The 24,373-nt window shown below is 38.1% G+C and overlaps 1 protein-coding gene and 1 long non-coding RNA gene across 9 annotated transcripts in view; one reads left to right on the top strand and one right to left on the bottom strand.

The window, feature by feature from the left end:
• Positions 1 to 7,489: 7,489 nt before the first annotated feature.
• On the bottom strand, positions 7,490 to 11,992 carry LOC308190864. The gene is made up of 3 exons (XR_013947545.1): positions 11,862 to 11,992; positions 11,638 to 11,764; positions 7,490 to 11,497 (listed from the first exon to the last, which is right to left on the bottom strand). It is a non-coding gene; the product is annotated as an uncharacterized lncRNA (long non-coding RNA).
• A 218-nt stretch (positions 11,993 to 12,210) lies between these two features.
• The window catches only part of VWDE (von Willebrand factor D and EGF domains), a 42,267-nt gene continuing 30,104 nt past the window's right edge, over positions 12,211 to 24,373 (top strand). For 7 of the 8 annotated variants that reach the window (XR_013947541.1, XR_013947542.1, XR_013947543.1 and 4 more), the window contains exons 1-4: positions 12,211 to 12,343; positions 17,396 to 17,580; positions 20,601 to 20,832; positions 23,855 to 24,114. Coding sequence is in view for 4 of the 8 variants with exons in the window: in XM_080582630.1 (XP_080438756.1) it covers positions 12,271 to 12,343; positions 17,396 to 17,580; positions 20,601 to 20,832; positions 23,855 to 24,114 (750 nt within the window). In the remaining 4 variants the exon portion in view is untranslated. Of the gene's footprint in view, positions 12,344 to 17,395; positions 17,581 to 20,600; positions 20,833 to 23,854; positions 24,115 to 24,373 lie in introns of those variants that run through there. The other variant, XM_080582631.1, reaches the window with a different exon arrangement.

Raw genomic sequence — 24,373 nt, 5'->3', positions numbered from 1 at the left:
AACTACAAGTTAGATAAGCACCACTGCCTTCAGCAGAATTCAAGTGGGACTGATTCTGTTTTAAGATAAGAATACAACAATCTTAACATCCCAGTTCTGAGAGCCATGTAGGACCAGATGCTAAAGACATCAACAAATAAATGAGATGCTAACATCCTCAAAAGCTGTTTAACTCTGAATGAACAGCTAGGTGTTTATATTCAGCTAGAGATTCAAAATTTTAAGAGTTTAGCCAAGAGTCCATACTGTGTGAAAATCAGTACAAAGTCCAAGAGGGCAGTGAGCCCTGCAGCTATTTCCACTTTCTGTCCCAAGCCAGTTTTTACACATACAAGAAATATGAAGATGTATTTTGTGCAGCTCTGCCTTTTTTATATGTACATATTTATGTGCTTGTACCTTTTCTCATATAAATAAGCAAAAGATTTTTTACACTCATATATAGTAGATGAAGGATTTAACTTGCCCATTGATGTTTCTAACTTTATATTTGCTGAAATATTCAAATTAAACCTATCACATCTGTAAGTGGCACAACAGGATAGAAATCTTTTATAAGGAACCCAAGACCCCTACAATATGTAGAATCCCTTTACAGGGGCATAGGAGACTGATTCTGTCCCCAGTAAATTCAATTCCTGACAGTACAGTCATAAGGAAAAGTAGTAATGCTGACATGCACTTCCTTTTGAGTAACAACAGCCGCATAGCAAAATAAGATGTGAAATATCACATTGCTTAATTCAGCAAATAGGTTCATCCATTTGTAGAGCCTTGTGTTAGAAATCTTCATCAATGAGCTGGTTTTCGTCACCACCAGAAGCAAAATACCCCTCAGTCAGTCCGTGCTCACAGCAGAAAGAAAAGATGACCAGCGAAACATTTACCCTGGAGTAACATTCTGCATTTGACTTGGTCAAGAAAAGCTGGTTTCAAAGTCATCATTATTGTCTGAAGATCATCATTAAAGCTATTTTTTAAATTACATCCTTCACAAGAAGCTACTGTGCTCTAAATCTTTATGGCATTCTTCATGCCTTCTGCATTTCTACTTAGTCCTATTGAGAAAGAATTTTTGAGATATGTGAAATGTTGTCATAGAGCTTTGATTCCCTTTAAGGATAAAGTTCTGAACTGGTTCAATACTGGCATCTAAGTAAAAGAATGTAATATGTAAGGAATGTTTCTCATATTTGCAGAGTATTTGGACTTTTATTAAAGTCAATTCCAACTGTAGCAATTCAGCACATTAGGTTTTTCCCTTCTAGGAAAATTAAATCATCACATACAGTCACCTCCTTGCCCACTTACTGCTTTCAGCTATATCTGGCTTAGAAAGTTGCATAACATAAGAGATATTTCTATAGAAACAAACAACAAGAAAAAAGCGGTCTTGTATGAGTGACATAAAAAATGTCTTTGAAATGAATTGTATTATTAAAATAAAAAAAAGTGTTGTCTCACATCTCATATTTCATGTGTGACTTCTGTTCAATTGGATTCATAGTCTTCAAGATTCTTCCAAATATCCTATTCTTTGAACGATTATTGTACTTTCCTCCGTAATAGCTTATATGGAAATAATGTAAATACCAGGGTGGTGGAGGGGAATATGTTGATACAGTTCCAGGTGTGCAGCAGCTCTTTAAAGAGTCTGAATAACCTCCAGGAGAAAGTGTTTAGAAGGGAGGAAGAATTATTTCATGGCAGGATGCTGCTGTAGCTCTGTAAGCATGATTTACATGGATTAGAAAGTTTATGAGAAAAATGTTTATTCTTACATTTTTGTAGAATTTTGGCCCAAAGCACTCTGTCTGCTTGAGAAAACAAAACAGAACTTGTCCTTAAGGTATTTACGCTAACTCCTAGAGGCAACAAACCTTTCTGTCTGAAAGGTTCTCTAATCTTCTGCATTTTTACAACAGAATATACAGCAGACCAACATTTTAACAGGAGGAAAACCTAATCCTATCAATAACAAGAATGTAGCTTATTTTGTTATCATACTGCTGTGAGCAATGGCATGCTTCCAGTTTCTTGGTTTGTATTGTTTTGTTTTGATTTTCTGGAGTGTGTGTTTGAAAAAGCCACAATAGTAGAGCTTTGTAAAAAAAAATAAACAGATGTTTTTATTTTCTAGTACAACTGGGTCTTAGTGGCTTGCAGCTATCCCATCTAGTGTTTTTGTAATGGCTATAACATTTATACATTAACCTTTTAATGGAACTTTTTAACTGAAAACTACCTGTAGAAATAACCTACCATGGAAATAACCACAAACACGCATGCATGTGCAGCCCTCTCGATTCCATAGGCTTCTATCAAGGAATGCCTTCAATCGCATTCTCGGTTCCAAATGGCGGTGCCACTGAGCAGAAGGGTGACACAGAGCCAAGGTCGGAGGGCACGTCTTCGTCCTGAGCTGCTGACAAAACACGCCCTTCCCAAGCAGCTGAGAAATGCACCTCTAAACAGTTTTGACAATTGCTATTAGTCAGTTGACTTCTCTTGAGCCTATGGGTTACAAACGTTTACAAAAATGTCATGAAAAAGAAAAACGCTATATTCTTTGTTAGAATATTAGTGAAAATCTACAAAACCTATCTGATGATTTATGATGGGATTCTTTAAAAGCAAGCATTTTGCAGACATATTCCAGTACTTTGTCTTCATTCATGGAGGTATGTCTAGACAGCTATTGCTATTCTGCAAGCTATACAAAAAATCAATCAAATTTATAAATACTGCTAAAACTACTGAATTTTCACTTGTACATTAAGCTTGGAGTAAACTGTAAGCAGCTGCATTCGTTAAAAGATGTGAATTTTGCCATGGAACAAGGCACAAGGTCTCATATGCAAAGGTTAATTATTCTATTTACACACAGCAACGTTTTTCACAAATTTAATTCACTAATATGCTCCATTAGACTGACCATATCGTGTTAGTTATGTTTTGGTTTTACTTAGATAAATTTCCACAAGTTGGAGATGCAGGCTTAACATTTACTGTACAGAGAATAGCTCCAGAGTGAAATTACAGCTGAACGAAATGACCTCTGGATCTGAAGATGTACTGCTTTTATTCCCAGTGGGCAATAGATTTGCAGTATTTGAATCTTCGGATCTTTTTAGAATATTAGTCAGATTGTTTTGCAATAACTGATGATCCTTTACTTGAGATACTGAAAGGTCCAGAAACGATTGTAGAAAGCATTAAAGATGCTAAATTTTCAAAATCTAACAAATGAACCCAAGTAAATAGTTAATTGATTTGGAATTAACTGTGTGGTAGAACAAGACCAGGTTTGGGAAGATTTAAACAGACTGGACATACACAAATCTATGGGACCTGGTGGGACGCAGTCATGTGTGCTGAGGGAGTTCACCAGTGTCTCAGGTATCTTTGAGAAGTGGTGGCCACCAGTGGAGAGTCCTGAGGATGGGAAGAAAGTGTCTCTCCTGTCCGCAAGAAGTGCAAGAAGGATGACCTGGCAACTACAGGCTGGTCAGCCTCCCTTTGATCCCAGAAAATGCAATGAAGCCAATCATCCTGGAAACCATTTCTATCCTGGAAATCATTACGTATGCTTTATATGTGAACGGCACACATACACACACTTAAATATAAATATATAATTCACGTGTGTGTATATATATATTTACATATATACACAAAAAAAAGTTATAAAGAACTGCTTCAAACCAGTATGGGGGGGGGGGGGTGCTCAGAGAACTGGAGGTAAAATTTAATATGAGGAGAAAAAAAGGAAAAGGAAAATTCCTGGGGTTTAACTACTTTCTGGTTCGTACACTAAACGGTAGTCAATGGTTTGGAATATTCAAAATTGCCCTGACCTCTGCTAAGCAGAGTGCAGGGAAGCAGTGGGTAATTTGTAGAGCTCGCCAGAAGACAAAATGTTTTAAAATGTACAGAAAATAGGTGAAAATGTTTTAAATGTTATTTGATGTTTCCTTCTCCTGCTTTCTCCCTCCTCCCCCCAGCCTATTCTGGTCATTACCATGTATACATATTTAAGTGCATGAGTACACACATACACGCTAAGGAGATTAGATCACTCAAACAAGATGAGAAATCCCAGATGCAAGCCATGGATGTTCTCCATTTATACATAAAAGACAGCCCCTTGGGGAATCTAACTGCTCTTCAATTCCAAAACATTTAATGGTTCAGAGAGGATGTGGATCTTAATCCTGCAAACACTTAAACGCGCTGCAGTGTAAGCTGTTAATAGTCTGAAGAAGTCAAGTGTGTAAAGCTAAGTACATAATTTAGTTGCAAATTTGAGGTCTTAAAACACTACAGAATGTATTGCTTTTAAAACTTTTAGTACCTTTTTTCCTTAGCAATAGCACACAAAGCGGGAAGAGATAATCGCAGCTTGAAAATCTTCTAGCAGAATTCTTGTAAAACCTAAAATTACACTCTGAAGGGGCAACTGTTATAACCTTTATGGCCACGGATGCTGCAAATACAGTGGTCTAGGGATTATCTTCAAATACACAATGCTAAGGGTCCAGCTGAACAGCAGGGTATCTGTTCTTATCACAGCAGCAAGTCAGAAAACAGATAGGTAAGAACATCACTAAGTTATAGATCTATAGAAGGGAATTCCTAGTTTTACAAACCAGCAAATGCAAGTAATATGTATAGCCTAAATCTGAATCGTCAAAGGGGAAAGATGACAAATAAGGACCGTATGATTATATTGCCTTTCCAGAGGGTTCAGAGATTGGATATTTTAACTGCAGTGAGCCTGCTCTTAATGGGCAGTGGAATTTGAAATCCTCAAAATACAGATGAGCTGGCTTCTATGCATGTGGGGTTACTTGGAGAAGACAAAAAAAATCAAGGACTGGTAGGGAAAAAAAATGCTACAGGGAACATCTCTGGCTTAAGAAGATACTTTTAGTTTGGAGACTGTAGTTACACACGAGAGGGACAAATATTTATATCTCTGCCTCTCCTACAGTATTGTCATTCTTCTTGACTGAGAGCCCCTTTTCCTGTCAACAAGTCTGTATTACTATGTAGACAAAAATGAACAGATCTTAAACAGCCTGTTCCTTTGTCACACATCTAAATACAGCAACTAGAAAGTGTTTCATTGTATTGATCACTTTAATTCTAAATATCTTCAGTTTCGAGCAACAGTGACTTTAGGTTAGTAAATAATCAGATCACATTTGCTTCCAGATAGTTAAAGTACAGCATTGACCACGTCACTTATTCTTCTCATCTGAATGCAGATGGCATCAGCTAGGATTAGTCTTAGTGGGACGTAGTGGATGCATTTGAGATATATGCTCTCTGTTGACCTGTACATGATGCTATAAACTGTGATATTTTATATTCTGACAAGGGACTCATAAGCATTAATCTCCATCGCATGTCAGGGCAGGCTACACAACAAAAATTTAACAGGTGTTTGAGGACTGTTGGGAGATATGGGAAGTTTTATTATCCAGTGTTTTTCATTAGATCCTGTCTTGATTTTATATCTGTGGATTGTATTTGGAATTCATGACAGCAGATCATTAACAAAGTATTATATGCAAAGGAGAAATAAAAACACACAGGCAAGACTGAAAGAAACCCCACTTAAATGTGAAGTCTTCTTTTCCTAATTGCTGCAACTGCATTAAAATCCTGTCAATCCCACCCTATGACCAATTTCTATCAGCACCAAGCCACACAGTTCAGTGGGACCACACCAGTGTCACTGGGGCTCTGACAGCACCCAGCATTCACCATTCTCCTCAACCTTTCTCCTCACTTTCTTTTCTCAACTTGCATTCGGGCAATACTGTAGTTTAATAGTAGAATTTGTCTCTGCTTTTTACAGTTTTTTTGGTATCTTTTATGATGATTTCATCTGACAGTTTCTGCAATAACTTGATGAAGGCATTCTTTAAGCCCATGGGTGGTCTCTGAAACATAAAACTGAACAGTAGCCTAACAGGCAATTATTAGAAATAAGATAAATTTATTTAATTTGAGATTTTCAGGCTCATAAAGAAGTGTATTTAGATTATCAATAGAAATAGGATGCTCTACTACTGACAGTAACAGTATTTGTACAACTCTGCAAAATAGTTTTTGAACATTTTGTTTATTACAATTTCAAAATGAAGCCTGTGCTTTGTTCCTGTGTCAATAGATTTCTGTCAGTTCTAGTCATGCTCTGTTCTTTTAAGCATTTTAAAAAACAATGGTGTTAACCTAAAAATTCAGATGGCCAAACCATCAGAGAGGGAAGTTAAGAGGGCACCAGAGATTGTGCTTCCAGTTTCTTCAAACTACACATGATTAAAAAACGTTTTCATAATTTGCTGTGCCAAGAAAGTGCTATCTGCAGTCAGATATCTTAGCCCTCTCCAAGAAAAATATATAGATCTATCTGGGCAACAGACAGGAAACACATTTCCCATTAGTGTGTAGTAGGGAGAATCTGTTCCTCTAAATACTTGCTTAAAGCCTCAGCAAAGTCCAGTGGAAAACTGCTTCTGTCTGTGAGGACTTGTTATTTCTCAGTTTCTCGTTACTGTTTGAAGAGACGTGAAAACAGAAATTCTGGGTGAATCCTCAGCAAGCTTAAATCAGTGCAACTCTAGCCAGCTAAAGAGAGTTGATGATCTGTTCTCCTCCTCTAGGGTGCATTTGTTGTTACCCTCCCATTCCTTGTTGTATACATATAATTCCACTGGCTTCACATATGATATACACTCAGTAGAATTGCTGAGAAATTTTCCAAAACCATTTTTCAAAAATCAGGATATACTGTTTTGCTGAAACTGTGATTTCTACGAGAAACGTATGAGTTTCACTATAATCTGGAAAATACTCATTTATTTCCATTTCCAGCCATATAGCTGGGCTAACAGTATATCAGCAAAAGCAGAGGAAACCTCACTCGTGTGCTACCTTTCATGATCCTCAGCTGCAAACTATCTCCCCTGTCCTGGAACCAGACGTTTTCATAATACAAAGCCAAAGAATGTGCTTTTTCTGCTTTGGTGAATGTGTCTTTTCCTTGCCAAGCTAGCCACACTTTATTTATTTGTATATTTAGTGTTATTAGTTAACCACAAGTTAGGATGTACTGCTACCAGTGTGGCCATGTCTGTGTTTGGCCACAGCTGGAGTTGGCTACTCAGTGAGACTCGCAACCATGTAAGCCAGTCTCATGTACAAGGTAAAAACTTGGATGAGAAATGTAGGCCCAGAAAGAAAGAACAGAGCTGTTACCACTACAGTCTGGGAGGTTTGATTTTAAATCCCCCTTCTTCTTGAAGGATTTCACCAAAACACATTTTAGTCTTTGTCGGACAAAAGGTTTTGATACTAACAAAGGTAATCAGAAAATTTGAGAAAAATATTTCATTAGTTGTTTATCATATGAAAAGGTTATATCTGTCAAGAATATTTTTCTCACTTGCATTTTAGTAGAACGCATAATTTAGTCAAGACTTTTATCCAGTAATGTTAATTTTTAGTTCACAAAAATCAAACGTAGTAGTTCAAATAGAAACACACCACAGTCGGTAAGGTGAAGAATATGAAGTTTATGGCCACCTACAAGACCAATGCTTTGGACCTTATTCAAGTAGTGTACATAGTAGTGTACATAGTCTATACGGGCTAAAGAATTAATTCTATGTTTCTCTACTTTTTAAAAATTACAACTTATTCCATTTTATGCACACAAATATCATCGGAGATAGAAAGAGACGAAATAATAGTTGAGTTGCATCATACCTAAGCAATCAATATAATTATATGTCACTGCTACAGTTCAGCATGGGTAAAACAAAGATTATTCCATTAATATTCCATCAGCCAAAGCACTTCCCAGACTTCTGAACATTCAGCACATTCTGCAAAAATACAGCTGATAGACCTTTGAGTTAAGTTTCAAGCCATTACGTAATAAACAATACAGAAGTACTTGAGAAACATAAAAGAGTACGGGGCTGATCCAAAACAATTGAAGCTAATTAAAACCTACCACTGATTTTATTTGGCTCTCAATAACCCCTTTAAGTACTGGAAATGGATTTCCTCCGATTTATACTAAACCTTATACTACTTATCCAAACCAAATTACATTAGATTTTTACACTGAAGTCCTTTACTGCATAAGTCAAATGTAGTATATACAAAAGGTCAAATATGTAAGAGAATTAGGAGCTAAAACATACTGAAGATGTCATTACTTCTGAAACCTAAACAGACTGTCAACACTGAGCACATTTACAGGGCAGTTTTAAAAATCTTCTCCACAAATTTTAAAAGCATTTTGAAAAACAAATGCCACTCAACAGCCATACAGTTTTCAGAAAAAGCCGCCAGCAGAATAAACATGAGCAAGTTTAACCTCTTGTAATGATGTAAAGTTAGCCAAAGAATAATCAAAATAAATAAATGCATATGACTGTTACTGATTCTCTGTTTCTATTTATTTGGTGTCGAAGATAGAAATGGGAGACAGAATCAAATGTCTCGCTCTGAACTGGAACTACCAGTGTGTCTTAGTGTGTCTTAGGGACGTTTCAGGACATTAGTTTCAAAGCTGTTAGACCATGTTTTGAAATCCAATGAACCTTAGCTAAGTTAAAAGTCACACAACCCACAATTTGAAGGGAAGATTGGAATTTGACTTTAAGGACAGAATTGATTAGATTAGACAAAGAATGTTAGCAATTTATTGTTTCAGAATGGACAAGTTCGCTTACCATTCTCATATACAACCTGGCACAACTGAAAAATAAATTATTTTTACAAACGGAAAGAACTAAAAACACGAAAGGGCAAGAAAACTCATCACTCTCAGATGCTTTTGGATTTGCTCAGAGCTGTGGGCTATCTCTCAGCCATCTGCTCCTTACAGGAGGGATGTTATCTGCTGAAGGCAACTCTTCCTAAACATTCTGCATTTGGCATTACTACAATGACCCTTTGAAGCTTTGCAGGGAAATCTCCCCCAGCTTCCAATTTCTGCTCACAGTTTTATTTGGAGTTACCATCTATGTTCTATCTCTGCACAGGTAACAAGTGCAGCAACATAGGCTTAAAGGGCTTATTCAAATTTACTTTGCCTACAACAGCAGACAGGATTAATGGTATACCACTGGGGATTCACTGAAGACAGACTTCCATTCATGCCCACAATTTGAAAGAAAAGGCTTATAATAAATCACATACAGTGGGCAGTTTTAGCTTAAACTTAATTGGATTCTTCTCTAATTGTTCACCTTTATTTACAAAATATCTTTGAGAGCCTCTAAGTGTCAGAGCTGGGGATTCACCTCTCAAGACAACAACCACCTACCTAAGTGCTTCCCTCAGCTCTCAACCCTTGCTTCCCTCCTCCTGTGCACCAGCACGCACACTAATCACTAGTTCATCCACCTAGCCTGCCACAAGCACTGCCTTTGTTCCAGATGATCCCCTTATTTACTTTGGAATTTAGGGCTTGGATATAACTACAAATAGCATTCATGGCTTAGTCTGGAGCTAAATACTTTTAAGACTCACAGGTGATTTCTCATTTCCAGTTCGCACCTGAACATCTATATGCACATATTTGGGAACGTACATGTATTGGCAAACACTGCTGGTTAGTTTTCCTGACCTATTTACCTAAAATGTTTAAGGCTAGTACTCCTTTATCCATAGTCACTTGCCTGCTGCCTACTCTGGCCTGCTCCCCCAAAGGCGAGTGGAGATAATATAATCTTGTTAAATACTGTATAAGACATGCATTTTGCATATATGAATGATCTAAGGTGCACTGTTACAGAGATCACTAGCATGTTGTTAATAATGCTGGCTGTATTTATGAGAAAGACTGTTCCTTCTTTCATGTTTTCTCAAGGATTCCTGATACACGTACACACATATTGGAGCTGCAGTCACTTACTTATGCAGATAACCATTAAATCGGTCCAACCTAGCTGCAATGCCTAAGACTTAGTATCAGCAGAGCCTTCTTTTTTATCTGAAATTTTAAACATCTGCAATAACTCTACTTTCAACATTGCCTAAGTCCCTGCTCCTCGTCATCCAACACGGCTGTTTTCTCCAGTTTATCACTATCCTATTCCCTCCTTAATAAGTCAGCAAAAGCACTTCTGCTCAGGCTTCGTGCTAAGCAAAGAGTGAAGTTCATTTATAGATGGGACATAGGAGTCCATCTTAAATTAAATATGTATTTAAAAGCTTCACTGAGAAGACTTACATTGCTAAACTGGAAGTTAGTCCTGGGATGATTTTCAGAGCTAACCTTACCTCTCTCTTCATATTTCTTCATACAATCCATTTTTGGGAAATGCTTCTCTGTGCTGCAAAGTCTAAATGCTCCTTAGCGTTGATACTGTTGCTCCCTATGCTGTGTTTTCAGGAAAGCTTTAAAATGTTTACAACAGTGATGTCTTGTACTACATAATCATGTACAGTATCTTAAATTTGTCCTCTACTCTACAGCCTTGTTTTTTTTTTTCCTCCCAAACATCCTGCTACTTAATAGTATGCTGCAAAATTGTAGCATGATTTCATATTACATCATGAGTGAAGGGTGCTTTCCATAGTGCAAACCTGTTTTACAAAGTCTATGGTATGCTTTAATAAAACAATGTCAATAAATTACTGTCTAAAACTTTTTTTTTTTTTAAATTGCTACCTGCTGGAAAGACCTATACTGCCATAAACCTGCCCTAGAATTATTTATTTTTTCATAAATCCACTGTCACTGACACAACTCTGTCCCCACGAGAACTACATTTGGCCAGTTGTCAGCTCTTTCAACCATACTATGCTCTTGCTCTTCTGTTGCTGTAAGAGACTGCAAGGCTGATAGCAGCAGAAGGAGCTGGTAGAGGAAAACCAGGGAAGAAAAGATGAAAGGTTTCTTTACTCCAGCAGCTGTTATTGTCACCTCTTTTGCTCTCCTGCATGATCCATGATGAAAGGTGTTAATCCTCCTATAAATACCACTCCATCATGATTAGCAGGGGTCAAAGAAGTACTTTAATGTTTAAATTTTGTCAGAGATCCAGAGTGTCTCTATTTCCAGTTCTTTATTTTGTAACTTGCTTGGTAAAATACCTCTTTCTTTCCTGTTGTCTTCTTTACAAATACACGATTTGGGAAAAACAAATTGTAATTTCAGCCATGCAGCTTTATAGGATAAGTTTATTATATTTGGTAACAAACCAGAAAGTTATCTAGAGAATTATGGAAACTCATCATACAAATTTCCTGAATGCTTAGGAGAAATTTACATGCTTTAGAGAACTGACAGAAATGAAAGACTGAATTCAATACTCAGGTTGTGCCAGTGATGCCTTTTAAAAACTTGCTGGTCTGATGGAGCTGAACTGCTTCTTCCAGTGAAGAGACTCAGGGTGTGTGCAGGGAAGATGGAGGCTGCGGACACCAGGGTGCCATGCCTCTGCCTCCGCTCCTGCCCTGGGACCTGCCGCAGGCACACCTGCTCTGCAAGGGGCCACCAACACCAGCACCTCCTCGAGGCAGCCCTCGCCCAGCGTTTCCCCTTGCAGAGGTTTAGCGGTTGGCAGGATGCAGCGTTTTGGTGTGCAGGGCTTGGAGACTCACCTGTGGCAGCAGCAGCTACGTGTTCCAGGTAGGTCTATGCATTCTAAAGAGAGCGTGACACATTTCTGCGGCCCGCTGTACACCCGTGTGTGTGTGAAATACTTCAGTGTCTGCATGGGCTGGGGGCCTAGAAAGAAAAAAAACCAAAAAAGTTTACAAAATCTTAAACACTGGGCCACTTCTCTGTCCTCTGCCAGACATTTCCAAAGAGGCATGTCTCCCACCAAGCCTTGAAGCACCAAGTGCTTGAAACCACCAGCTACTTGCTGTAACACACCCTGCATTAATGGTGTCCAGCGCAGGAGTTTGTGGTTATTAAAGCACAATTACCAAACACCTCTGGTGATTTAAGGAAAGGACCGCAGCATTCACATCGAGCAACCTGAAACGGGCCCTTTCCCAGCACTTTACCACGCATTGGGGAAGAAATAGAGGTAGCACCCCGCCGAGCAGGCCCCGAGGCGCAGCCCGGCCCTCACCCTCACCGCCCTCACGGCGGCACCGGGGCCGGGGGCGGTCTGAGGGCCGGCCCCGCCGCGGCCCCCTCGGGAGGGGCGGCATTAAGGCATTAAGGGGGTGGGCGCCGGGAGCCGCCACAACCACGGCGGCTGCGGAGGGGAGCGGGGCCGGGCCATGGCGGGGGGCGGCCTCTGGCTGTGCGCGGCCGTGCTGGGCTGCCTGGCCGCCGCCACCGCCCGCCGCCCAGGTGAGCGGGGCCGGGGGGGGGGGGGGCACGGCCGCCATCAGGGCAGCGGGGAGGGCCGGGGGGCGGTGTGGCAGCGCCCCCGGCAGGGAAATGCCCCGCTCCGTGTCTGTGTCGCTTAATATTTCTGGGAGAAAAGTCCACTTCAGGACAGCATGCTGTACGGGAAACTACTGGAAAACAGTCTATAAGCATATACTTACGTGTATTTTTCTTTTTTACTAACTTTTCAAGGTATTCTCTCAGAAGTGGACGTGAGTGGTGGAAAGTGTTTTAACACCCCTTAAAGTAGTGCTTTCTGTAAGGATGTTTAATGTGTGCATGCTGGTTGTACTTGCTTCGTTGTTTGTTGTATAGCATTCATCTTATTGTTTCTCTGCCTTGCAACATTGTAACTGCTACAACATCTATAATTGTGGGGTTTTATGCTTCTCATCCAAGCAAAGGGTATCTTTCAGGTGAATAGTTACATTTATTTTTATATTTTGCTTAAAAAAAGTGTTTCTCTAAATAATCATTTCAGGGTAACTGCTTTCAGAAAGTCACCTTCTTTCTATTCTGGTGTTTTGCTGGAGTTTAAATCCACAAATCCATCTGAGCTCCCCTCTGTTGAAGCAGTCCTAGCTCCAATTAGTGCCGTGGGATGCGGATATGCAGCGTCCTTTGCAGTCAGTCAAAGCAATAAAAAGGACACAAGATCAGAGTGGGCATGTGCTGATGTTTGTGTTTGTCCACTTACAGTCACCGGCCAGATCCTGGCCCTTGGAGAGCAGGAGATATAAACTGCTGGGCTATCTGCACCCGAGGAGCTGTGCTGCCAGTCAGTGCCTGGACCACCGCTCCCTTGGGACCATTCCCCTCGCTGGCCTGCGCCCAGCACTCCCTGACAGCTCCTTAGCCTGGACCCTGCCCAAGAGCAGGTGGAAACCATGTATCAGCCCTTCCCTGCAGATGTGAAGGGGAAATTCAAATGTCTTTCCTTCCTAAAACTCTTTTTTCCGATTGAGCACCCTGGGGGTGGTCATTGGGAAGCTGTTTAACATCTCTCTGTGGAAAATAGGCTCCCGTGTTTTTCAAGAACCTCTTTGACTTTTTATTAACTTGGTGGTGTTCAGGGTACCTGTTACCTGACCCCGTCACTGTACAAACCCCAGTGTCTTGGCAGCAAGTGCAAGAGTGCAGTTCCCTGACACTCAGCCTAATGATCTGCTTAAAATAGTTTAATTTTTTTGTCTGGATGAGCTTAAGTAGCCATGCCTCTCAGAAGACAATCCTCCAGAAACAATTGCCATTGTCACTTTGGAAATTTAATCTCTGTGTCTCCCAAAAAGGTCTAATCCAAATATTTTATTTTATTTTTAGTTTTTGCATTTTAATCTGTTCAGATAGAGGACTGGAAAAATCTGCCCAATATAGAAAGCAACCAGGAAAACAGGTCTCAGAATAACCTGACATAACAAATAGATACCATGAAGCATGGGAGCAAACAGAGCAGAGATGCATTAACCAAAATGATTTATTAATCCTGAGCTGAGCTATTTGTACTGCTTAAGGAAGTTTTCATCATGTAAGCTCAGGACTGGATTTAATAATGAGGCCTCAGTCTTTTAGTTGAGAGCAGTAACCTTGATCAAGCAGAGCGCTTCCTATTGCTCATGTCCAGCACAATGCTATCCTTGTGTGTAAGTTCTTGCAAAAGTTAAATTATTTTCTGGATTAGGGTCACATTTCTCAGTATCTGGCAGGACCAGAAGGTCTGGGAGGGATCCAGGGAAAGCTCGTTGTATTAATCCTGACTATAGTCAGCAAACAGTAAATAGGGAATCAAATTCTTCCTGGCAGGCAGAGACCTCTGTTAACAAGCAACAGAGAGCTATAAGACAGTATACAGGGTGTTTGTGGAAAAAAAGGACTGAAAATTATAAATAAACTCAAATTCTAGGGAAACAGTTACACATTTTTCTCAAGATAGACTGCTTTTTCAGCAGACAGCATGTCGTATCTAGACCTCCAAACACAATGGGAGAGTTTGACTTCCTAGAAGTAAGCATCTCCTCATAGTTAGTTTGTGTTGCCCCTAGGTTAAGTTAAACTAATAGTGCACACTCTACAAAGGAGGCTGAATTTCAATCTCGATTCTTAAGTATTTGTGTATTTTGTAATTATTTAGAAGTTTGACTTCACTGTTCTAAAGCAAAAATTAAAAATTAAAGTTACTAAATATATAAATCACTAATATGTTTAAAGGTCCTAAAAGAAATAAAGGGAATATTTCCATGTATGTGGTAAGATTTTATTCAAGAATAATTATTCTTAAACAATATATTTTGTTAAAGCAAACTAACACGAGTTTTTCATTTTGTGTCAGAATATGTCAGGATATTTTGTGACTCTAGATGCTGTAAGTCAACAGTAGGCATATAAGTCTTGCCATACTTTAATGTACCTCCTATACTAGACAGAGCTGGTAGATAAGCTTACCCTGTAAGTAAGTTTCCTTAACACTTTGAGTATCAGATGCTGTTTTCAGTTCCTTACTATTTTGTCAGACTTGACTCATTGGGCTGAAAACTGCTGGGGGTTAGACATAGGCATAGCTTTTCCGGAGCATTACTGCAGAATTGGTGTTAGTCATTCTGAGAATGAAGTTGAAAGAACTGCTTATATCAAGATTACTTCTTACAAGTCCTGAATAGGAAATAAAGATTTCAGTGGAAAATTTAGCCATCTCTCCTAAAATGTCTGTGATTTGAGCAGGTCTGGTCTGCAGTGGTAACTTTCTCACAGCGAACCCAACATTGTGTGTGTGTCCATCAGTACAATAGTTGTACTTGTTTCTGCTGTTGCTGGAGGTAGGCAGCACAGCAGTTACACGCAGATAAGAATAGTTTAATCTGTGTTACTGACGATGGACATTATTTTCAGTTGTTTTGCAGAGTGGGTGAGGAGATAGGAAAGGAAAAGAAATCAAGCGGTGTTAGACAACATGAGATTTCTAAGGAATAGCTCTGGAAATACTAGCATACTTTGAGAAAGGAAGAGAGAATATATGAAGAGCTGGGTGACATTTTAAAGTGATGTGCATAATAATAAGAAACATAATTTGATCTTTAGTAGGATTTATAACCCTATTACAAGTGAGTACAGTCAGCTGTTTTAGAGATCTATCAAACGATGATCTAATTAAACTGTAGAGGAAAAAAAAATAAAGACTTGTCTCGTGTCTAGCTTGATTTATTAATGGAAAACGTAACGGATATTAATTGTTTCAGGAGTGTTGCAATTACAGGAAAGAAAACTAATGAGGGTGCTGTAAGAAAGGTAGAATTCCAATAAAAAATAGAAGACAGGAAGAAACTTTCACCATGGCTCATAAACTACTTGTGCTGAAGCTTGCTTGGGAAACATTTCAATAACACACATGACTGACCTTTGATTCTTCAAGGGCTTTTCTTCAAATTCCAACGAGGGATAAGTTCTCGATAAGGTCAACTTGTATGGACATGAATAGCCTACAGGCTACGACAGGCAACTCAGAAGCACAGTGGTGGCACAGTCAATCACATTGACTTCCATCTGCCCTTAGAGGATAGAAGATAAAGCTATTGTTACCTGCTTGGGTAGCCTAAAGCTATATCAGATTAAATCTTTAGTCTTTGAAAGGCTATAGGATTCTCATACCATGCTTGAAAGAGAAGAGGTCTGTTTCACTAGCGCATCTTCTTCATTTAAAGGGTGGGAATTCACTGATTTGGGAACTGTCTTATAATTGTGGTTATCTGAACAATGATTTGAAAGACTATGCTAGATACTGCATTATTGCACAGTTTGAACCAAAAATGTTTTTGCAGTCTATGACACAATTAGACCAAGCAAAATATGGGGCAAATATAAAAAACAAACAAACAAAACAAACAATCTGTACGTGAGAACTGAGATATCAGACTAATAATACTCAAAATATAATATTATGGAGCTTTGCTTACAGCTGTATTTTTTAATTCATGTTAGAGGCAAGAATTGAGATTAACTTTATCATCCAGTATAGACTGAAATTCCATTCACAGTCAGCATCAGTTGGTATCCATTTTTAAAAGCAAGATACATATATATATATCCCATTTTGACATCCTCTTTCTTTATTTTTCCCTACTTTAACTTCCCAAGCACTTTGCTGAGCAAGAATGGCCATTCATTAAATTGCAGGTAAAAACAGCACAAGCCAGAACTTTTACTCTCATTGCCTTTGACATAAGTCATCTCTGATTCCAAAGAGTGGTCTCAGAAATTCTGGTGTTTTATTTCTGAATGAGTCTGCATTTTTAAAACTGTTGCTAATACTTTTTCAGATTCTCAATCCTAATTTTACCTAGCAGTAATTTAGAGTTTATTTTGAGGCCATAAGGTCACTTAAATGTCCCAAAATATGTTTGTATTTATTACAGTTGAGCATGCCAGCTATGCAAATTGATTTAAAATGTGTAATAAAGTATGGAAACGGATAGGTACTTACAGTATAATCTGCATTTATACATGCAAACTATGTGCAACTATTGCATCCATTTGAGGGAATTCTTCATTTCATACACAGGGCCCTGGTAAAGTGGTAGCCTATATGCAAAAGATGAACCTTTGGATAATCCTTTTTCCTCAAGAAGTAAGAGTTTGATCCTCTCACGTATCAGACACTCCATTTTTCTTCAGGTTATTAGGCTTTGTAAGCATCAGTGACAAGTCAAAATCCAGAGAGGAAGCCTAAACACTGTTTAAATTATAAAAGCTTTCCACCTTTTCAACATCTGGAGTAAATACTTAACATACTTATTAATTTGCATTTATTGTCCATTTAAACAAAGGAATGTTACCACGTGATGAATTCTATTAAATTTTAGACTGCTAACATAACTATTTGTTGTTGTTGTTTTTACTAAGATTTCAATGTTTTTCAGTAAAAGTGGTCTCATACCATTCCGTGCCATCTTCCAGTTAAAAATACTTGAAAGCTTTTTTTAATGTATTTGTTTGACATTTCGTCTCAATGCTCTTTCCCCACAGTTCTTGAATGCCATCCTGGTGGACATCAGATCCTAAAGAGCCCTTACCGAAGTGTCGATTTTGATTCATCCCACATCCAGCAGTCAGCTATTCAGGATTTAATATGTGACCATTCCCTAACGCCAGGCTGGTATCGCTTTATGATTTTTGATAAGCCTGCTGAGATGCCAACCAAGTGTGTGGAGGTATTGTTACACCTCATTTGTTTATGGAAAAATATACATGTTTTTCATATGAATTTTTCAGTAAGATAGGTATAAAAAATGACACAGTTATGGAGACTGATGTGAAAGAATGTAAAGCACCTTTTTTTCTAAGTGTGTGGCATATTAAAGTATGTTAACTGAACAATAAAGTCTTATGTGTTGAAAAATTTTACAGTGAATGGACTATGGCAGAAGATGATAAATTACATCACTTTTAGAGCATTCAAAAAATGTCATTGATAGTCACTGCAACAGGTGATTTTCTCAGTGCTAGCATAGCAGGGATATCATGTTGTAAAGCTGCAGCTGTGTGATGGTCAGTCTTTTCCTAAAGCTATGCGCAAGCAGTATGAAGACTTGCAGCCACATAATCCCAGTAATTGAGGAGCTTTTAAAAGTGATCATGTCGGAGAGAAGAGATTACTCCTAAAATGAATTGAACTAACAGAGCTAACTGCAGATTAGTTCCTTTATCATCTGCAAGTCCACTAAGACTCAAGAACGGCGTATAATATTTACCACTTTAGACTTGCGATGCTTGATTTTGAAGCTATTTCAACATCTTTGTAATAGTTACATTTGAAGGAGATATATCTTTGTAGCTTCCTATTTGAAAATATTTCCTTATTTAAAAAATGTCATTAAGCATCATTTTACCTGTGATCCTGTGATTTTTATACTGAATTGAAATTGCTTGGGTTCAGTCTCTTTAAAAACAAAACAAAACCCTTTTAAAAGGAATGCAAAACAGTTAAAAATACTACAAAAATTAAATTGAGTTTGTAGCACCTTTTTTTTTTTTTTTTTAATCTTTAGAGTGTTATAAAGCCACTGAAATACCTTTAATATGCAGCTGACTCGAGGACTTAAAGGGCTGTGTGCAGAGGCTGTTGTTATCCATGCTGTTATCCTGCAAAAATCTTGAGCAAAGTCTGTTTCCTGAAGGAAGGACTTTTTATCGGTTAGATTTAATAGAAACAAATTAACTGAATAGTTTTATTTCTTCAAAATGGACACATCTACAAAAGAAACAATATGATAAACCAGGAAAAAAAAGTGTTTTTCAGAACAGAGGTATGTAGAATCACAGAATGGTTTGGGTTGGAAGCAACCTTAAAGATCACCCAGTTCCAAGCCCCCTGCCATGGGCAGGCGCACCTCCTACTAGATCAGGATGCCCAGTGCCTCATCCAACCTGGCCTTGTATTAAACCATCAAGATACCTACTCTGATAATCTAGAAGAGTATTAAAAATCTGACCCAAGCTCTCAGTGCTTAGTAAGTGTATGGTAAAAACAGGCTACCATCCAAATAGGGAAGAGCCCAGGTAATTACTGTTGGCAAGAGATTGATTTGAATCTTAGTCAGCAAATGAAATTTATGCACTGACATCTGCCTCTTTTCATGTGTTGACAAAACCAAGACAATTATTTTGAAACATTGAAGTCGAAACATTAAAACTGAACTAAAATGAATATCTTGTTTTGGAAGTTTCCTCCTTTCCTTCCCTTTAGGAGAAGTTTTATTACAGCTATACTTAATACTTGTCAAAGATTCAGACTGTGTTAAACAATCCATCCCATTTGTGTCTACTTCTCATAGATTCTGTCTGTCTGATGGATTGGTGACAGTCTGATGGCTCAGACACTCTAGATAAAGAAAAATGTACTTTTGAGATGAGTTTTGTGTACAACGAGCCTGCAATAGTCTTTAGACTTTAGATGAAGAGGTATTAAAACAAGATGTTCTGAGACCTCGTTTCACTATCAGGTCAAAGAATATTTGAGGCAATTTATGAAGGAAAAGAGGTTCTCAGAATCTTAAAATTTCAGATTATAGTTATCATGTAAATATTTTTCAAATCCTGGCTTTTGCATACTTTAGGAACTTTCATGGAAAGTTTTGGGTTTATTTCAGTTTACTAGTTAGTTAGCTGAGAAAAATCTTTAAGGTTTTGTGAGGAAAAATACATACCGTTGTCCTTCTGTGTTTCTCCTGTGCTTGCTTTCTGCATCGCAAGACAGGCTGTGATCTTGAACACATTCTGGTAACCGATGAACCAGATTCCCTCATCTCCTTTCATCAGGATTGATTTTCTGTATTCCATTGTTACACTCCAGCGTCTGCTGAATCAGATTTAGGTTTTGGTTATTATGAGGGGTGTTACTGTTGTGACCTGCATGGCAGCTTCCCTGACCTGAAGACCTCATATAGCCAAAGTGGTGGCAGGAGGATAGGGACTATTGCACAGCACAGCTCTCCTCACGCCTTGGCATAAAGCAGTGAGCAAGACTTTTGTTTGGGTGAGAGGAAGCAACAACTGTCTTAAATCATCTGCTGAGTTGGCAGTGCAACCACAGACCTTGTAACGTCCACTGCTTCATAAACACCAAAGGATTTATGGTTTCTACAAAATCCCCATGGTTGGTGCAGGGGTGCTACAAGCATGTCTGCTTATAGAGGTGGGGAGTTGAAAGACAGACTGTGCTTAGCAGGTGTCCTGTAGCTAGGGTGCAAGCGAGTAACCTTGCTTCATCTGATGATTAGATGAAATCCAGGAGGTTAGCTGAGCCTTGAGTCCACAGCAAATGGCAGTAAAATGCTTTAATACCCTTTTTTGATAGTTGGTGCAGGTATGTTCTACCCTTTGTGCTGCCAGAGCCTTCACACAGTTGGTTGCTGTAGGTTAACTCGTTATGCCATAACACAACTGGTAACTTTTTGGGGCAGAAAGCTCATGTGTGGTGGCTCCTGGTTCAGGGATTAAATTTTATCCTGTCTTTAGAAAGCCAAATTCATGAGACCCAAATAAGGACTTAAGTCTCTTTTGTGTGGACTTGTATTCAACTTTGAAGGGGAAAAAAGCAAACCCTCAATTACATTATCTGAACTTTGCTAAAAGCTCATGCAGGAAATGGAATACATACGTACCTCCTTAAACACAGCAACAATTTGACATAGCATTAACCATCTTCTGGCATTTTTTTCTGGTGCTTCAGATGAATCACTGTGGTACTCAAGCCCCTGTCTGGTTATCTCTGAGGGAGTCAGAATCCATGCCTCAGCCGGGTGAGATCAAGCAGTTAACAGCCTGTGCGACATGGCAGTTTTTCTTCAGCACTTCAAGAGACTGCTGTCTTTTCCGAATCCCTGTCAGCGTGAGGAACTGTGGAGACTTCTTTGTTTACCTGCTGCAGCCCACCCAAGGATGCATGGGGTATTGTGCAGAAGGTGAGAAAGTACATGCTTTAACTCAATTAAGAGCATATGTTTATTAGTGTGTTTTTCAAGTTTTCTCATGTTCTGAACAGCAGTGTTCTTCACTTCTTCTTCAGCATTTCTTTCATGTTAACCTTCTTAAAAAGAATATATCTTCATTAGGTGTTCTCTGGTGTTTGGTTATTTTATAGTTATTCAAAAATAGCTGAAAATAATAACATAAGAACAGTAACTGATGTTTCTGTGAAAACATGATATTTTATAAGCTATTTTGCTGAGCATGCCTGGCAATAGTTATGTATACAAAAGTTTTCTGCACTCTTAGTTTTGATGTGATAGAAAATGATTTGTTATAGCAAGGTGCAATCACACCACCCCTTTTTAATTTTCATTTGGCAATCAAGTGTTGTTCAAAGCCCCAAAACTTTATTTATTTTTTATTTATTTATTTTTTCCATTTAGTCAGGTGGAGTTATGAGACACATCCAGAAGTCAAAATTCAAAACCTATGTTGGCACTGATACCGAATGAATCACCATCACTGAATGTCTACAGAGTCATGTATAAGAGTAAATGTTGTTTAAGAACTTGATGAAAATATATTTATGTCAATTATTGTTTGTTTTCATTAGGCATATCCTTCTTGCTCTAACTCTTTTATTTTTGGAGAGTACATTCATTGTTGCCAGAAGAAAGTTCAACACAGAAATACTCTACTGATACACACTTCTTAGTATGGTGAGAATGAACTGAAGTGAGTCCTTCTGCAATGCCTTGTGATGTTCTGGACCCTTGGGCTGCAGAACTGTGTTGTTCGCAGCCTGAAACTTGAGTATTTCAATAGTCCTTCTGGATGCTTTAGATAACTTAAGGAAAGTACTGTTAAACTCTTACAGGCATGGATATTGATAAATAGTGACAAGCCAGTGTGGTTGGAGAATTTTATTAGTGCTGTAAAACACTGTTGATGAAAATACTTGCAATACTTTTATGCATGAAATAATGTATTGCTCTACATCATATTCTCTATTACTGACTGCTTGCAAAAGCTTAGCAGCGACACTACTGGTAGTTTTTACTGTGCTTTATTGGCCCATCATTATCCCTTTAGGACCAATTGTTAAGTCATTCTCTAAGAGTTTATTGACAGAAAAAAATGACAGAAATGGGACTGAATGTCAGAATGCAAGTGACTGAAACAACAAAGAACGCCCACACAATATGACTTTGCATTTCCTTTGGATGATGGGTTCATGAAGAGGAAAGAGGATATAAAAACTCTAGGCAGCAGGCTAGCAAATTTCTACTGCTTCAAAGCAGAGAAGAAACGTAACTCTGGGTTGACTCTGGTGAATACTCCAAGTCCAAAACACATTTTGAGTTTAAAAGCCCTTTTTTTAAGGTGATGTTTTTTCATGCTAAGTGTTTTGTATTTTTGTGCTGCTTTTTGTATCTAGGTTACCATATGTACTGCGTTTTCCCTTTAATGCTTGATAGCTGCAAATGCTTGATGCAAATTTTCAAGCAGTTACTCCTGTACATGCTAAGGAATACAAATGTTGTATTGCTGAAGCATGGAACATCAAAATCCGCTTTTCATTCTTTCTAATGAATGAGTGTTTCAGTTTTGCTGCTGCCCTTTCAACTTTGAGCAAATAACCTCTTCCTACTCCTGTTACAATGCTGTTATTTTCATGTTTAATCAAGATTCCACTGTGGTTTATTTTGTTGTTGTTGTTGTGTTTGTTTTTAATGACATTCAAAGCAAACAATAGCTGTGCATGAATATGTTTTCTTAGGCCCATGTAGGAAAGATAGATTTTTTTTTTTTATAAAGCAGGTCTGCGCTCAATTTGGCTGTCCTAGGTTACCACTAATAAATAAGCATTCAGATGTCGACCTTGGGAGACAAAAGATGTATTTTAGAGAATAGTTTAATTCCTTATTTATTTATTTATTATTAGCGACATCTCTAGGTATTTGCTAGGTACATCTGTATTAAAAGATGTAAAAGTGCTAAAATGTTCTGTACCCTTGCTCCTAGATGAAGCCACACAACTTGTGGTCTCTGTCTTCGGGTTTTGTACTGACTACTACCGTAATTGTGTATGAATCAGATTACAATATTTATTCTGTTCTGGGAACTTACACATCAGTTAGTGTCTTGTGATATTTGTTTTGTTGTTGTTGTTTTTTTAACATGGGGCAATAATTTATAAGGTATAGGAATATTCTTTGGTATTTCCTTGGTATAGGAATATTCTGTATGCATGTCAATATTTGAGTTAGGAAGAATTTATAGATGTTGCAAATGCAAAGCCACAGACCTGTGATGCCGAGGGAATGAAAATTCAAGGCATCTGTAGCAGTATTTTCTTCTGATTTTTTTTTTTGAGATTTTCTTTACATCCATGACCCAATAATGTCAACACTTTCTAAATTATACACTTTCTTAAATAAAAAAAGGTTTTCATTTACCAGTGGTATTGCTTGGTATGATGCAAAATCAGAAGTTAGGAGGTAACTTCAGAACTGCAATTGCAAAAGTAGTTTCTCAACATAATGTTAGTAAGTACCGTAATATTAAAAAGTAGTTTTAATAATGCTAATTTACTCATTACTTTGATTGGCAGATTCATGTTATATCTAACTCCCAAGGAATCATACTGTCGCTTTTTCTTTTCCTTTTTTACATAGCCCATTCTATTTTATTTTTTTATAAGTAGGCAAATTCATTTGGATGTTGCTCTCTCCTGTCTGGTGAAATGATTCATTGCATTTAATTCGCTCATTTTTTTTCTTCTTCAGCACCTTTGTATGGTATAGAATGTAATCAGTTTTTCTCATTTTAATAACTAATGAAAGCTAAATACATGTTTTCTCTGATTCCCTAAGCAATTATGTAAGATCTCCACATGTGAAAAAAGGTAAATATTATTAGTGTATTAGTTGATAAAGTATATGTCAACGTTGTTTCATCCAATACTGTTTTTGCACAGAATGAAAAGCACAAACCACGCTTTTGTTTAACTAGGTAAGCTGGCTCCTTCATCATCTCCATCTGTGTCACCACCACTACCAGACATTCCTGAGGTTGTAGCAGAGTTGATCAAAGGCAGCATTTACCTAAGGTGTACCTTTGACGTTCCTTTTGCAAACAGCTCGGTTGGATTCGTTGTGACTTGGTCAAGACTTTCTCCTGAAGGTATCAAAGAAGAACTGAAATGCGAGACAGCAGTTCATGCATTTTCACTTTTAGAGCTAGATGGGATAAACGTCAGACTTGGAGACAGAGTATGTTAAAAACTATTATAATCTCTTATTTTTGTAAATGTGTTATTTCTCCTCTGTAGCTGTTTTGTCTAAAGGTTTATGATTTCATAAATGCTCAGCAAATATTAACAGTTGTTAGCGTCTTTCTGCATATTTTTTTCTTGGCAGAAATATACTGCCTCTAGTTCTTGTTTACATCAACAGTGTCCATATGAATGTGGAAATGTCACAGAATGTATCAGTAATTATCAGTGTCATTATCATTTTGAGACTGTTTCAG

Source organism: Anser brachyrhynchus, assembly GCF_964034855.1.
Source record: "Anser brachyrhynchus genome assembly, chromosome: 2".
Lineage (NCBI taxonomy): Eukaryota > Metazoa > Chordata > Aves > Anseriformes > Anatidae > Anser > Anser brachyrhynchus.
Note: the sequence above shows the minus strand (reverse complement) of the source record. Positions and strands in the feature narration are given on the sequence as shown.